Source organism: Scatophagus argus, chromosome 17 (assembly GCF_020382885.2).
Source record: "Scatophagus argus isolate fScaArg1 chromosome 17, fScaArg1.pri, whole genome shotgun sequence".
NCBI classification, from domain to species: Eukaryota; Metazoa; Chordata; class Actinopteri; family Scatophagidae; genus Scatophagus; species Scatophagus argus.
The window spans coordinates 1,539,596-1,556,078 of NC_058509.1; the positions used below are offsets into that span (position 1 = coordinate 1,539,596).

General features: G+C 44.6%; 3 protein-coding genes across 4 annotated transcripts; 1 reads left to right on the forward strand and 2 right to left on the reverse strand.

Annotated features, from left to right (window-relative positions):
- Positions 1-1,468: 1,468 nt before the first annotated feature.
- rnf139 (ring finger protein 139) lies at positions 1,469-8,266 on the reverse strand. The gene is made up of 6 exons (XM_046417300.1): positions 7,655-8,266; positions 4,954-5,609; positions 4,176-4,323; positions 3,978-4,084; positions 3,433-3,684; positions 1,469-3,343 (listed from the first exon to the last, which is right to left on the reverse strand). The coding sequence occupies exons 1-6, from the start codon at positions 7,815-7,817 to the stop codon at positions 2,558-2,560; spliced, it is 2,112 nt and encodes a 703-aa protein (XP_046273256.1). The 5' UTR covers positions 7,818-8,266; the 3' UTR covers positions 1,469-2,557.
- A 365-nt stretch (positions 8,267-8,631) lies between these two features.
- tatdn1 (TatD DNase domain containing 1) lies at positions 8,632-13,036 on the reverse strand. 2 transcript variants are annotated; one of them, XM_046417303.1, is made up of 12 exons: positions 12,884-13,036; positions 12,462-12,527; positions 12,335-12,384; positions 11,600-11,663; positions 11,260-11,403; positions 10,871-10,913; positions 10,626-10,711; positions 10,509-10,549; positions 10,251-10,327; positions 9,514-9,584; positions 9,072-9,198; positions 8,632-8,955 (listed from the first exon to the last, which is right to left on the reverse strand). In XM_046417303.1, the coding sequence occupies exons 1-12, from the start codon at positions 12,960-12,962 to the stop codon at positions 8,853-8,855; spliced, it is 951 nt and encodes a 316-aa protein (XP_046273259.1). In that variant the 5' UTR covers positions 12,963-13,036; the 3' UTR covers positions 8,632-8,852. The 2 variants fall into 2 exon arrangements, with proteins under 2 accessions (XP_046273259.1, XP_046273260.1); XM_046417304.1 differs by lacking the exon at positions 12,884-13,036 and having other exon boundaries at positions 12,324-12,384; positions 12,462-12,528.
- A 151-nt stretch (positions 13,037-13,187) lies between these two features.
- Positions 13,188-16,360, forward strand: ndufb9 (NADH:ubiquinone oxidoreductase subunit B9). Its single transcript, XM_046417306.1, has 4 exons — positions 13,188-13,345; positions 14,425-14,617; positions 15,200-15,313; positions 15,992-16,360. The coding sequence occupies exons 1-4, from the start codon at positions 13,257-13,259 to the stop codon at positions 16,121-16,123; spliced, it is 528 nt and encodes a 175-aa protein (XP_046273262.1). The 5' UTR covers positions 13,188-13,256; the 3' UTR covers positions 16,124-16,360.
- The last annotated feature ends 123 nt before the right edge of the window (positions 16,361-16,483 follow it).

Genomic DNA, 16,483 nt, shown 5'->3' on the forward strand with positions numbered 1-16,483 from the left:
ACGGCACCTTTCAAAATAAAACGCACTGCTTCCGTCGATGCCTTTCATAGTAGAGATATGTATAAAAACTGCAAGGTAAAAAATTAAATATAGCTTTATATTGTTCCCTCCAATGACAAGATATGTCACTTTCCTTTCCTTTTCCTTTAAGCAATTTCATCAGTCCATTATTACCCGCATTTCCAGTTTTCGTACACATTAGTTATCTATATATCTATACCTGTATATCAATATGTACATACAGTACAGTGAACAGTATTGTGCGTAAGGAATCTTCAGCCAGGAATGTGGCAGCCCCTGTTTACCTCCAGTATGATCAAAATACTGGAGTTCAGGTACAGTTTTTCTTTTTTAAATCAACAACAACACCTGAGCGTTTCTTCACCTGGAAATGTGACTGAAATGTCACCTCCAGTGTTGGTGCACAGAGATGTGGGACCTTTCATATGCCTCAGACTCCATCCAGACCTATACATGAAACAATTTGCTGGCACAGAACTTCTGGTATTTGCTGCTTTCCTGTGATTTCGAGTTGTCACCCAAAGCTACAAACTGTCAACTTGTAAAATAGCGCCATCCGCTGGTCTGTTCTCCTGTATGACACAACATTTTTGCATACCAAATGTGTACTTTACAAACTGATGTCAACTTGTTCTTAATTATATATGAGAAACAGTCCAAGTGCAATATCAAAGATGATTTTATTTACATAAATCTCTTTCTGAAATGAAAGGCAAAATGAGGCTTTTGCCTTTTAAAAAGTTTTCATTAACAATCAAACTAATCATCAAAGTCCTTCATAGCTGAAACAAGTCAAAAAAGCACAGCTTTCTAAATCAAATTACATCCCATCCTTTTCTCAGCATTGACAAGAACTTAATGGACTTTTCTTGCAGCTTATTTTCTGCAACCGGTAATTACAACAGTAATGAGCACGAGTTTGTGGTCAAACCCTTAAGACGTTCAGGCTGTGGAAGTCTAAACAATGTAATACTCAGAGGTGTTGTGCTTGAAAGCCATTTAATACAAATCCTTAATCATTGACGACGTCTGCATTGGCCGAGCTGCACTGTCAGACGAGATGAAAACACGATTCCTAAATATCTTGTGCCAGTAGTAAAAAGATTTTGGATCAGTGTTCAGCAGGACGTCTGCTGCTGGAACGCTGAGCCTCTCAACGTGACGATAAACGGCACAGTTTCCAGAAGTGAGGGTCTTTGCGAGGCCCAGAAATTGTTCACTTCACTGAAAATAAACTTGGAGCCGTGCAGCAGGACCCTGAGACCAGAAGCACAGTTTGAGCCTTTGGGAAAAGCTGCAGTCGCTGTGGTGTGACAAAACTCCTGTCTGTACCCGTGACGGGAACGACGAAGGAGCATTTACCACTAATAACGGACATGTAAGTTAAATCATGGTCCATTTCCTTTTTAAAAGTCAGAACCTGTAGAAGAAACAAGTGGCACCTTTCCATGCTGTATTTTTGTGACCTTTACTGAGGAGCATCCAGAAATCACTCAAAACATTTTTGTATTTGTTTTTAGATTTGACGCCAGCACTCTTATTACAAACAATCATTTCTGGGACTGAGAAGAGCATTTAACCAAAGTAAATACTGATTTATGTGCAGAGGAAGCAGAATTATTGAGGAAAACAAACAAAACTCTTCTCTTGTCCTATGGGAAAGGGTGCACGTTTGTGTTTTATTATATGTACAATAACGTACACAAATGTAAGCGAGGTCGCACAAGAGACCAGTAGTAAATAATGACAGAGGTATATCAGTGATTACAGTAGCAAGTCATCGTTTTTAATCAGACACACCTCTTTCAGCTGCCTCACTCTAATGCCTTCACTTTCCCTCTGGACGAGTTCACGAATATCCTGTTTTAAGGACAAAAATGTCGAACGAATGGCCACAAACTTGAGCTTTTGATCAATCTGTAACTCGGGATTTGAGCGCTCTTGAGGCTTGTTTAGCAGGAGCAGGTGAGGAACTCAATGTTTGGAGGGTGCAAAACTGAGAGTCTAAACTCCGTGGACACGAGACAAAGTAACCCCGAAGGAGACTCTTCATCCTTTAGAGACAGCAGGTTTTAAACTGAAACACACAAAAAACATATTTTAGTGCTCAAAAGGTGTCTTTCTACAACCTCCCAAGTTTCACAGACTGATTAATGCTTGAAGTTGCTTAGTCGCTCCACAGTTTTGTCATTAATAAACTCCAGCATTTCCCCGACACCACCAGGGAACATGAACTGCATCTTTAAGACATCGTCAAAGCACATTATAGGTCGGCAGCAGGCAGGCAGGCACGCACACACACACACACACACACGCACGCACACACACACACACACACAGAATGAGAGCAGCAGTTACTCTTTTCATGAGCCCTTATTGAGTAAAACCCAAACTCAAAATCACACAAAAGGAAACAGAATGACATCCCTGACATTTTTCAAGAACAAATTAAAAATCTGAAGTTGTGTTTTAAATTCTTTTTAAATTAAATATAATAAAGATATATGTAATTTTTTTCTATAGATCTTTTTATTTGTCAGTCCTCGGTGGAGTCTGTGTCATCATTGATATAGTCTTCTTCTATTGGCGTGTTGCCATTTTGAGTCCCCCACTCATCTTCATCGTACTCTATGCTGTCATTGTCCTCCAGCAGCTCGTTGTAGAGCTCCCCCGGTCCTCCCGCATCCTGCACGCCGGCAGCCGCTCCGTTGGCCGGCAGCTCGGCGACTGGCTGTCCGTGCTGGTTGTCGCCCGGTGCCGGTGGGGCTGCAGCGTCGGCGGCTTCCTGTGGCGCCGCATAGCCCCCATTGTTGTTCGAAAAGGCAGCTCTGTCTCGGCTCTCCTCCTCCACGTAAACTCTCTGGTGGCACATGGGGCAGGTGTCCTGGATGTAGAGCCACTTCCTCAGGCACAACGCGTGGAAATAATGGTGGCAGGGCGTGATGCGAGCCGAGGTGGCAAACTCCTGGTAACATATGGCGCACACATCTTCGATGTCCCTCAGCTGGTCGCCGCGCACCTCCGGCAGGGAGTTGATCTTCTTGACTGCCGTGCGCCGGTTGATGAAGGTCTTCCAGCCGTTCTTGGCCTGCAGGTAGATGTTGAAGTACGCGTGCAGGCACATCATGCAGGCGCGGATCTTGCTGCCTGACTCGAACATCATGGTGTAGGCGCCGTTTCCAAACATGATGACGCCGAACAGGAACTCAATGATGTTGCCTGTAGAGCGCACGTAGTAGACGTAATCGTCCAGCTTCTCCCACAGGACATTGGAGAAGCCATCAACCATGAAGAGGCTGTAGACAGTCAGTGAGACCACCACCTGGAGGGAAGGCAAGGAGTATGATGATCAGGAGAACTCATTAAACTGACCATGTGTTTTCTCAGACCAGTTTAAGAGAAAACTCTCACCTTGAGGCAGAGTTCCACACAGAAGGCCGTGACAGCAAAGAGCCAGGTGTTGAGGGCGTAGTGGTGCCACAGGGCGTAGCTGAGCACCACCGGGAGCACGAAGAGCGCCAGGGACACCAGCAGGACGGGGAAATGGCGCCGAACGGAGGAGACGTGGGATGCGCTCAGGGACATCAGGACAGGGTCGGTCATGCCGTGGATAAAGTGCAGGATGGCCGTCAGCAGAAGGCACATGTTCCGGCTCAGGCGGACCTTCAAATCAAAGCCAGAGAGGCCCTCAGTCACTGATATGTAATGCAAGATCATAACACACATTTTCATTGTATCAACACATCAGGAGCTGTTGACCCGTGATGGGGCAAAGCAGAAAGAACCAAGAAGAAGAAGAAGGTTCAGAAACACAGCAAACATCCAGCATCAAATCAGAAGCTTTCACTGTCTGCTGGGTCCGTGATCCCTTCCTACATCCACTAATTACAACTGACTCAGTAATCAATCAGTCAATCAGTTGTCGAGCTGGAGTCATTAATCCTGCAGAGACGTACCAGGCGTTCCTCAGGGTCCAGACTGCTGAGGCCGGTCTGCAGAGCCAGGATGAAGAACAGCACAGGAGCCACGAAGCCTAAACGCTTGTCCTCCTCCTCTGTGGAACCTGAAGGGTCAAAATGAGACAAAACACTGAACTCGAGGAGCACCATGACAGCCTAAGGCAGATTCCCAACGTACAGCACACTCAGTCGTACCTATGAAAGCCAGGATGCTGAGGCCGAGGTAGTGCGCCACAGAGGAGATGACGGCACTCATCCCCAGCACGGTGAGCGTAGAATCACAGCCAGAGATGATGAGGTTACTGGTCAGATCCCAGAACACGTCCCAGCTCAGCAGGTAACCCTGAAAGCAGTGCAGTCAACAACAACGACAACTCAGAACTGCATTAAACAGGGTTTCTGCAGTGTTCACCCAATGCCAGGACTCTCTCAGACCCTTCTTTGAAACCACAGATTACAACTGAATACCTTTTTGGAAGTCACGGTGGTCTGGATGATACGGCCTACGGTTATTAATTAATAAAGTCACATTTATTTCACATTTTTGTCAGTGCTCCCCGTCTATGTTTAACAAGGATTTTTAGTCATGTAAATGATCAGGTAATGTAACGTGGTTTGAACAAATTAAATGATAGATTGAACAAATTAAGAACTCCAATTAACATAAGCTTTTACTAAATTATCACTTGTCCATCATGAAATAGTGAGCTTCCAAGCTACTGCAGCTCACACAGGTGACAGTGTTAAAGGTCTGATGTGCTGACTGAAACTCAAAGAAAGAAGGAACAGCCTCCAACAATCACACTTTATAAATATGTAAGAATGTGTGCCAACAGCTTAAAAAGCTAACAGCTTTTGTACATGAAAGACTTTCTAAGGTCTTCTTTGATGGAACCGAGTTCAGTGTTTTTGGAGGCTGCTTAAGACCTGCAGATATCCTGATTAAAAGCAGACTGAACGGTTCTCATCTTACTTGTGAATCCGAGTCCCCATCAGCGCCACCGCCTGTGGCGTCACCGCTCTCCCTCCTCACTGCCCGCACCACGTAGACGAGGATCAGCGCCTGGGCTGTGACCCGGGTCAGCCAGAACACCCGCAGCACGTCAGGGAATCTGATCCTCTTCCACGTGTCCTCCAGCAGCAGCTGAAGCCCGTAGATCCTGTACATGTGCCGTACGAGCAGGTAGACGTACCGACATGAGTAGTAAAACCATTTCAGCCTCATGGCCAGACACACAGCTGTGTTGAGAGCCAGCGCCAGGCCCGAGAACACAGCCACCATCTGCCTGACGTCTGCCGGCAGCTCGATCATCAGCCCCCACAGAGGGATCATGATGTCCAGGACCACCAGCGCTGCAAACACCGACTGGAGGTTTAACAGGAACACGTAGCCCACACCAAAAATAAGCTGGACCGCAGCCATGCCCAGCCACAGCGTCGGCCCGTTTCTGGGCAGCAACCTAAACCCCAGAGCTGCTTTGTGGTAGGCGCTGTAGAAGTCTATGTGGGACGTGGCGTAGTAGTTGAACAGGACCGCCGCCATGCCGAGGAGAACAGCAAAGAAGAGGGTGTAGAACTTGAACAAGGCTTTCTGGGAGAGCAGCAGCACCACAGTGGAGATCAGGACACCTGAGACACAACAGAGACGCAGTCAGCAAAGAGGAACATTAAAATGACAGAATGGTGAACTGTCGCCTACCACACAGGACTGAAGGGGTCAGAGGGCAACCGCTGGGCGAAGCTAGAAAGTTTGTCTGACAGGAAGCTCACTGTAATCAATCTGTCTGACTCTGTCTGCCAAACATTTCCTAAGACATAATGACCCTGACGTTTGGGTGCAGGTTCTGTGAACGCTACACATAACAAACAGCTTTGACTTATCCCTGAAGCCCTCATGAAAAATGACCCGTCATGAGAAGAAAAAACACAAGCACACATAACTCAACGGGAAAAAATGAACACCTGAGTCCGTCATGTGACAGGAATGCTGTCGTCAGTACAGATCTGCATGGTGCATCAGTGTAGCATACAGAAACCGTCTGTGCACGGCCGTAATGACAGCACCGCTTCAACACAAATCGGTGTCATTACAGAACCAATAAAACACACTGACTGGCTGAGGACTGGATGAAATATGACATTTCACAGCATTGCTATCACTACGGCAACAGAGCACCTGACCCTTGTGTACATTAACACCTTGACCTTAGCCTCCTAACAACATTTACCTCCAACTAAGAGGCTTTTGTCAGGAGGAACGCTAACCTTGGATCAGCTTTGTGAAGCGTATTGACTGAACTGAACCTTGCTGATAAAGGGGGACTCGGTCTTCATTTGAATTCAGGCAAATATTATTGTTCACATTTGGTTTTAATGACTTCTTTGAAGCTTGCATTTAGTTTTATGGCAGGTAAGCATTCACAGCTTCATGTGCTGGTACAAAACACCAAAAATAGTGAGTTAAAGAAATATAAGCCTGTTGGCTGACCCACTTTAAAGGCACCTCATTTGGCCCATCGCCTCTCCAGACCCGGAGCTCTTGGCTAACACAGAGGGGAACTGCATGTGGCTGAGCCGTTCAAAGGTCTACAGGCCTTACAAATGTACAGTTATGTAACCTGGTTGTTGTTTGTCTGCACGCAGTGTTTACTGCTGACACGCCTCTGACAACAGTTTGGCCTTTGTGAGAATAATAAAAAACAGCTGTGATTAATGTGGACTAGTTCCCACAAAATGTTCGCCAAGAATCACGCAATCCAGCGAGAAAAACCTGTCAAATGAGCTGTTTTTAGGAGAGAGGGTCGTCTGAAGAGGAAACTGAAAATGCATCAGACAAAGATGCAGACAAAGCTCACGCCTTAACCTAAGTTCAAAGATACACATAGAGATCTCAAGAGGAAGGACTGGCTGATTGATCAGTTCATAAACAGAAAATAAATCAAAACTAATGCAGATGATCAGAATATGTCATTTTCTCAGAAAAAACTGAAATTCTGTTCCAGGTTTGCACATCTGAAGGTTTCTTGGTTTTCTTTGTCTTGTCTATGATGGTAAACTGAATATAATATCTACTGGTCAGACAAAACAAAACGTTTAGATAAGTCAGCTTGGTCTTTGGTAGGGTTTTGGCATTTTTCACTATTTCCTGACATTTTACTGATCAGGAATGCAACTGAAATGATGAGCTCTTGCAGCCCTGTGGCAGTTCTCGTCTCAGTACTTTCATTAATATCCCACATGCCTCCACCAAGGTCTGTACAGACTTCAGGCAAACTAGCAGTTTTCTAGGCAAAGTTACAGAGACAAAGAAGCAGATTTCGACAGGCAGAATGAAGGGCTACCAGTCACTTTGATGACTTCCGTTTAGTCCCGGCGGAGGATACAGGATCTGACACCTGTGACGAAATACCTGACGTTAGCAGTCAACTAGCGACATCTTAACTCCACATCAGAACGAATCAGGTCTGAAGCAAACTAGTCAAGCACCATGTCAGACAAATCTGGCTTGTATTGACGGTACAGCTGGTAGTTAAACCGGCTTTAGTTGGTCCGACAGGTGACCTGGCTTCACGCTGCTGACTAACGTCACGGCTAACGCACTTAGCTAGCTGTCACTTTGTTGTGTGCCGTTCACAGAATTTAGAGGCTCCCGTAGAGGACGTGAAGATGCTTACCCAGGACCCTGACCAACACCTTCCCCATCGCACCGGCCCATCCCGAACCAGGGTCGTAATAAGAATTAAAAATGGCGTCGATAATAAAGATACAGGGGACTCGCAGAGCCACATCAAGCACCGCTAAGGCCTGCTGGCCTATCCGGGCTTGAGTGGACGCCATGCGGCTTTAGGGGGGGCTCACAGTCCTGAGGAGTCCCGGCTATCCATGTAACATTGAAAGACGTTTAAGCCCCCTCCAGCAGCCGCGTCTCGTCCTCGGTTTCGCTTTGCCTGGCGTTTATTTGATAGGTGGGAACCTGCTGCCATCCGCCATGTCCGCACAGCTCAACCTCCTGTTGCTTCTTCTTCTTCTGTTTAATGTCGGGCTGCTCCCATCCAGACTGTTACCGCCACCGGCTGTTACACGCCAGAGTGCTCCTGGGATCTCGTCTCGTCTGGGATCACAAGAAAAACTAGGATACATCAGGACTCGCCATTTCCTATTGCTGTGGGAAGACCGCAGAAGTTGCTAGGCTGGTGCCGACGTAACGTAACGTGACGTAACTTCCAGCGTCAGAGGGTGTGGTAGCTGACGTAACCATTTTCGCAAAAATTCTGACTTACACAAAATTACATAAGAACAAATTATTATTTATTTTTTTTTCTAAATGTAATCTGCTGTCTTTTATCTTTCTTCTGAGTGTTCGTCAGCTTTCTTTTTGACTTTCTTTCTTTCCCATTTCTATTGCTCAACAACATAAATGTTAAATGGCATCATGCTCAATTTGCTTTGGAAATGCAAATGTCTGTCTTCTCGTTCAACAAGTTTTCTCAATGTTTGTGTTTTTCTATGTTCCTAAATGTGTATGTTTACTAAAATAAATGGAGTCAAATGGAGAAAGTGAGGCAGAGCTTATAGTTATGGCTTTTTGTGGCCAACTGTAAGAAAAAAAGTAGGAACTTCATTTAGAGCTACATGAAACAGAAAACATGAGTAACAAAGCAGAAAGTTTTACTTTAATCGTTTCAGCATTGAGCAAAAACCCATGAAAATCTAATCTTTATTTCAGAGGAAAGATCAAAAGCTCTTTGACTTTTTAAATTTGGCAAAGGGAGACTTTTATCATTCAAACAGGCACACACACACTTAACCATAAACCATCAGTACAATGAGGCCATGTCAGTTGCTCTTGTGAAGGTTTAATCTGGTTCATCATCAGCTGGAGCTGAAGAAGACTTTGGTGGTGTTGTTGTAGATTGTGTTGGCCAGTTCCAGAGGGTCCTCCTCCCTCGCTGCTGCCATCACCTCCAGAACTTGTCTGAAAGAGACAAACAGTCAACTCTACTCATTAATTTAGTTACTAAAACGTAGCTGTTTACGGATTGAAACTGTTGAGTTCTACAAAGGATCTGCTTTGAGCTGGACATGACTCACATGATGTGACAGGGCTCATTCCTGTCCTTCAGACAGTGCCCCGCCTCCCATTTCTTCTTTGTGGGAAATGCAGTTTTAACGTATTTAGAGCCTGCATGAGTGTTCTTGACGCCACACCACGGAGCATCTGGGAAGGAGCAGCAAGGTATCAATGCACCGATAAAACAGTTCAGAGAAACATCACAAACATCAGCGACATGATGCACAAAACCTCACACTTTAGTTTCTTGTCATGAGGAAGCCATGAAACTTTGCATCTCGGATCAGAATTTTCCCAACTGTGACAGAGTTTCAATCGTGCTGAATTTGATTCAGTGTCCTCTAGAGCATTTGCCTTTATATGGTTAACAACAAAGTTTGTTCTATTGTCATTTCTTTTACCATTCAGCGGCCCCGTTTTGTCAAATGCCTGCATTATTAGAATAAAGTGGCTGCAGCTCACCGGTTTCTATCATGAGTCTCTCAGTGGGGATGGACTTCATAGCTTCAATATTGGCCTCCGTTTTCAAGGAGCTGAAAAACAGAAATAATGATTGACACAGTTCAAGTTGCAGCACTCTTATCATGTGCCTTTAGACAATAAAGTGAGCTTTCATTTGTGTGAGACTGAGGTGGGTGTGAACCACACATTATCACTCATGTGAGGCAGTTATGACTGAAATGTGACTTGAAGTTTCGGTATTACGCGATTTATCAAATCAATACATGTTGAGCCTATTGAATAATAACATTATTAATCTTATCGTACTACTACTTGGAAAGAACAACGGGCAAAGTCTTTGGACAACATCTCTAACTTTGCAAAAACTGCGCTGTTAAGAACTTTTCCACATTTGAGGGTTAAGAGTTGGGTTACTCGGGTTCAGACTGAAAAATCTGACCGGAGAGAGACGGGTGACGCCTCTCTTTGAGATTTATGATTGCGGTTTGGAGAAGCAGGAGGGAGTGAACCAGCGTTACCGTAGCAGCCAGGGTCATAGCATGGTATCTATGGCACAGGCTGCAGGAGGGTTAAAAACTGGCCGTTAGCTTGCCTGTAATATTGTTGGCCAAGATTTTATTTAAAATTTGAAGTGTATAAAGAGGGATGGATGCTTCTTCACTTCCTCCCACCAAACAAAAACACAGCAAAAATATCCGACAGAAAACGAGCATTTCTAACATAGCCTCTGTTCTCACCATCCATTAATTCCAATATAGAGGTCCAGCTCAACGAGGGCACCAGCGTCCTCTGCAGTCCCATCAAACGAGTGGACCTGAAAGAAAAAAATGTTCATTCAGTGTATTTTAATCACAAAGCAAAGAGTTCGCTTCCCTGTTACAACATAGTGGTGAGGTGCCTTACTTTCTCATATACTTTTGACAAGCTAACTGTAAACAAGAGCACACACAGTGTACTTCAGAGTAACAGTACACAGGAGAAACAGAAGTCCTCACCACTCCTCCGACACAACGCTCGCGGTTCCTCGTCATGATGTCTGTCAGGGAGAGACAGTGAAACAGTCAAATGTTCTGTCTGAAAGTCCCTCTCATGAAGAAGAGCATCAGACCTACCGATGAACTCGTGATGGGAGTTTCTGCAGTGCAGGAACATGGGCAGCTTGGTCTCCTCTGCCAGCTCGAACTGCTTCTCAAAGTATCTGTTACAGACCATCAGTCGATTCAACGTTCACCAAGCACAGACAGAAACACATTCGCTCTCTGTTCTGCTTTGTTACTTATATTATAAAGATATGCACAACAAACGGATAACATCTTCCCATGCATCCAGCAAAACACGGTACCTCCACTCAACTTACTTCAGCTGAGTTTCTTGTGGACAAAATTCCAACCTGTCAAAATCTGGAACAAGAAAACCAGACACACGTTACAATGTCAGCATGTCACTCGTGTGTGTGTGCATACAGAACATTTACACTGATATCACAGCTTGTGTTTTATCTTCGACTTGCATTGTAACTTGTAATTATTTTTATTATTGTATTGTGTTATAATCTTCATTCACTTCTGTCTTATCTATTCCTGCACCGCCTACAGCTCCCCTGTGGGGATCAATAAAGGCTTAAGGACAACACACAAGCTAGGATGAACCACAAGTGACTGGTTTCTTGTGATTTGAGTAACTGTTTTCATGGCTGTGTTTCATCCTTTTCTTCATTATGATTGCCAGCCTTATAACAGTACACACCCAGTCCACACTCTCCAATGGCCACCACCTTTCCTCTGTGTGCTGTTGCCAGCTCCCTCAGCGCTGAGAAGTACTCAGATTCCCCGTTCTGCTCGAACTCACTGCAGCGGGTAGGATGGCAGCCGACGGTGCAGTAGAAGTCATCTGTAATAACGCAGAAAGCTTGTTGAATATGATGTCACAAAGGTCCAGCAAAGAGGAAAGCATGAGACAGGTGCTTCTGCTTCTGACCATGAAAATCACCTGTTTTTAATTTTTTTTTGCCTGCTTTGAAATGCAATCCTAGAAGGCCCACAGACACAGAAAATCAACTAAAAAAGCCTTTAGTTGTTATGATTACCTCTGCTCTCCGCTAGTTCAAGGGCCTGCTTACTGTCTTCAAGACTTCCTCCAGTGATCATAAACTGTAAGGAAACAACATGCGTCACATAACTTACAAATGAGGCGAATTTCAAATGGTTTTTATTCAGTGTATAATAAGCTGCGCCATGAAGCTGTGCTTAAACACACATAATTGTAATTTCCTTAGCATGTTAGCATGCTAAGATTTGCTAATCAGTGCTAGACAGCTGAGGTGACGGGAAATCATAACTACACTTCAGTACATTCACAAAGGTATTTTACATGAGTACTTCCATTTTCTCTGCCTTTATGCTCCCACACCACTGCATTCTGGAGGCAGATATTGTACTTTTTACTGCACTACACAAGAGTTTTGGTTCAGATTTCATGTTTCTTTGGAGCCAAAGCAGCACATAAATTTATTTTATTGGAAATACTTGATGTATGACTTTTAAATACTGTTTAGTTTAGCAGGCGTGTGGCTTACAATTCATCCTGAGAGGATCATGAACCAGATTTCATTGCCTTCTGTCAAACTGCTTATTAAAGCATCTGATTCAAAACCTCAAAAGTCGACTTCATGTCGGTGCAACAGGAAACGTCAGCAGGACTCACCCGCTGGGGACCATGAACGTAATTTCACAGCCGTCCATGCTGAGATATGATCATCCCTAATGTAGTGACGACAACGTGAGAAAGTGAGCTTCAGGTGATGGACACACCTTTACCTTACCTTTTCGACCCCGACTGTGACAGCCCTGTCGATGATCTGACTGAAGTCATCTGTCAGAAATTCACAACTGGTCTCAGGTGAATGTAGTCTCAACATCCGACACGTGAGAAGTAAACGAGTCGCTCACCATCGTGTTTCTGCTTCCCTCTGTAGAGCCCTCTGAACACGGGATCCGTCAGGTTCACACCGATATCTGGACGGGGAGATGATGGAGGGTGTCACCTCTGGGGACACCGTGTTACTGGTGCAATCGTCCTCCTCTTACAATAACCAGATTAATGATACACTGACATAAACGTGTGCCATAATTGATCGTGGACAGATACAGAAACACATAATCCGACATGTTACAACACGGGAGGTGGACAGTAAGCTGCAGAGCTCTGACACTGCTGTGTTGGCAGCTTCACCAGGGCTAACTCATAGCTCCAGTGCTAACTACTCATTCAGCCTTGTCTGTTCGCACCAGGCAGCAGCACATGGTGACACTCGGAGTCTCCGACCTTCTCTTTGTGTTTCAGTAAGCCAGCCAATAAAGAAGTGTCTTACCAATGAATCTGTGCTTAGCCATGGTCGTACGAGCAATACTTCTTAGAAGAACCACACATGCAGCTCTCACCAATCCCATAATGCTACAATACCGTAATTACTCTAACAGAGAGAAGCCCCCTGACAAAATACCTAGCTTCTGGGTAGCTTTCCCGTTTTATCTACGGCTTAGGTGATACACAACGTAGAAACTACGTAATTTGAGTTAGCCAGTATTACTGACAATTGCGATAAAATCCTGACCAAAAAAGTCACAAAGAGACAAGAAACATTTTTCGCATTTTGTATGCAATTACGGTCGTAATATCGAATAGCCACAAAGTCCCAGAATCCCCCGCGCTGCTCGGAGAGAAGGTGACAGGGGACGGTGAAAATGGCCTCTACTTACCTTACTCACCAGCAAAAAGTGTTGCGGCTTTACAAGAAATCACTGAGACACCTCGAATCGTGGTGCGTCTTTAGGTAAGAGGACCTGTCTTCGTTGAGGCTCTGCGGTGAACAGTGAAAAATAAGGAAGGTAGCTGAGCTGCTGTTAGCTGTGCCGCAAAGCTAACTGCTAAGCTAACTGCTAGCCAGGTCACTCATTCTTCAAGTCATCCAGTTGCACCGCAGAACACCTAACCTCGTCCACTTAATTCAAACAAGAATCTACCTCTGGCGCTGTCCTGATTATTTTTAACTTGATGTTTGTCAGAGATAAGCTGCTCAGTCACAGATCTACTGAGCGACAGCTAGCGTCCAAATCACTGGACGCTAAAATCAACTGCTCATCCATATAGGCAGAAATCTTCATACACAATATTAGTTAGTCTAAAGGTTGGGAATTTGCTCATTTACAGATGACCGCTGTCATTTGCTCACTTTGCACTTGTGGAAAAGGTTCAAACGGCAGTGAGATCAGGTTTGCTGTTTTTGTTGCTGCAGGATAACAGTGGAATTCAGACTGAGTTTCACACGTCAACGCTACAGCACAGTAGTTCAGTTAGACCCTGAAACATACTGGAGTTTGACGCCTGGATTAATATTTTAGAGTTCAAAGGCACCATAACAATCAGTCATTGGATCCTGTAAATTTGGTGAATAAAGAATTGTGACCAAAACATGAACTGACTGGGGCATTTTAGTTCAGAGGTAAACTGCTCTCTAATTAATTAACCAACACCACTATGGTAGAAGTTTGGACAAAACAATAGTATTGGATCAAAAAGTATTGTTTTTCTATTTTTTTTCTCCAGAACCCCCATATCATAAACCTTATGAAGAAGAATTGAGAAGAATTTTGTCTTATGTGATAGTAAACTAAACTTCAGGTTGTTAGGCAGACAAAACAACGAAAATGTCTAACTTTTTTCTCACTTCTTATGGACTAAAAAGTAGCTGCAGACCTATGATTGAATACAAATAAACATGTGCCTAATTTGTTTGACTTTAGTGGTTTTGCTGCATCGACATCTTGGTCCTACACGATGTCCTGGTCTCCCTCAGTACTGTCAGTAGGATGACTGAAGATGTTTAACTGCTGTGCTGCTTTCTGGTTACAGAGACAAATACCGGTTCTATGCCTGCATGCTGCGGGCTCGCTTCGACGAGAACAAGACTGAGAAGGACATGGTGAAGGCCACCAAGATGCTGAAGGCAGGAGAGGAGGAGTTCTGGGCCAACCAGCATCCTCAGCCCTACGTCTTCCCCGACTCACCTGGAGGGACCTCTTATGAGAGATACGAGTGCTACAAGGTGAACCACGGCTTCACGCGTTTCATCTGCACCACAACCGTGAAATAACTTCTCTCTCTCCTCATACATTGCTAAGAAAAACATAGAAAGCTGTCAAGTTATCGTTTATGAGCAAAGTTATTTGAATTTAATGGCAGTAACAACACAGTAGTTTCTCCGTGTTAAAGTACATCCTTTTCTGTTACATGAAGCTGAGCCATCTTTGCTAAACAAAGATATTTTAGTTAATGTTTAAATGTGGCACACTGTGACGTGAGAAAGTCGCTGGCTGTCAAGTTGTTACTGCCCTCTGCTGGTAATGCGAGGGCACTACAACTGGATTATACCAACACCCACCAGTAACAAAACAAATCACATGAACGGAGAAATTCTCTCCTCAGATGATCAGCAGCAGTGTCCATGATTTGTGTGATGAAATATTAATTCCCAAAACCTTTTCTGCTTTTTATCAGATGGTGTATTTTAGCTCATTAGTAACAATTACAAGGACTTCATTTGTACTAAAAAAAAGTCACGACTTGAAGACGCTGACAGTCGTACTGTTACGTGATGAAAGCCCTGAGCTCGGTTTTGTTCCTGTAGGTCCCAGAGTGGATGCTGGACTTCTGGCACCCCTCGGAGAAGGCCATGTACCCCGACTACTTTGCCAAGAGAGAGCAGTGGAAGAAACTGAGGATGGAGAGCTGGGACAAAGAGGTGGGCTGTTTCACACATCCATTCAGTGCTGCCTTCTGCAGTACTTGAAGAATGACTCAGGAGAAACTTGTATTGATTGTTGGTGTGAATAGCTTAACGCAGCTTAAACCAAACCACATTTACGACTAAAACTATTTGCATATGGGGGTACTTTACTCTTGTCATTGGGGAAAGTATCTTCAGTGCATTTACTCAAGTACTGTATCTGAGCACAGTTACTGTACAGGTACTTGTATTAGTGAGTATTTCCACTTTCTGCTACTTCACTACAAGGCAGTGTCAGATGTTTTACTTGTTACCACACAACATTTGTTTGATAACTTTGCAGACTCATTAATTAGCAGCAAAGGGATGGTCAGTGTCAGTTTTCTCCACCAGGTGGCAGTATAGTTATATGATTGAGAGCGGTCTTCACTGAGATAACGGGAGTAAGTGATGATGCAGATAATGATGAGTGGCAGCCCTAAGGATTATTTTCAGAAAGTGACTTATATACGTGCTGCTTACAAGTCAGTTTGTCCAGTGTGATGTCGAGTATGTTTTGTAGTTCATAATGTAATTGTCACTCACCGTCTCCTCTCCACATCTCTTAGACAAAATAATCCAGCAGCTGATGATGAGAATAATATTACTTGCAGCCCTTGTTGTAAACTTTTGTCACCTCCTGTCTGGTTCCAGGTGGCCCAGCTGCAGGCTGAGAATGAAGCCGGGGGCCCCAAAACCGAAGTCCTCCCTCCCGCCCGCAAGGAGGGCGACCTCCCCCCTCTGTGGTGGCAGTACGTCACCCGCCCCAGGGAGCGCCCCACATAAACAGCCTGCACCTCCTGGGGTCACTCACACCTGCAGGCGGAGGCGAAGCTTTCCCATCCGCACAGTGTGGCGGATCTCTCATTGAACCGTCTGTCGTCCGTTTTCAGAGGAGGAAACAGCCTGCCTGCATTCACACTGGTTCTTCAGTAGGTTAAGGAGGTTGGTGACTTTGGGGAGTCCTGTAGATGAATCACTTCATACCTGTAACTGTTCTAATAAATAAATGTGTGATGAAAATTGTGTGTGTGTGTGTGTGTGAGAAAAATGAGACACATTACATGAGGTTACAGGACTCTGTGCACCGATAAAGGTGTAGTTCCCCCACCCTGACAGAAGAGAGCGGAACATGTCTGCATACTC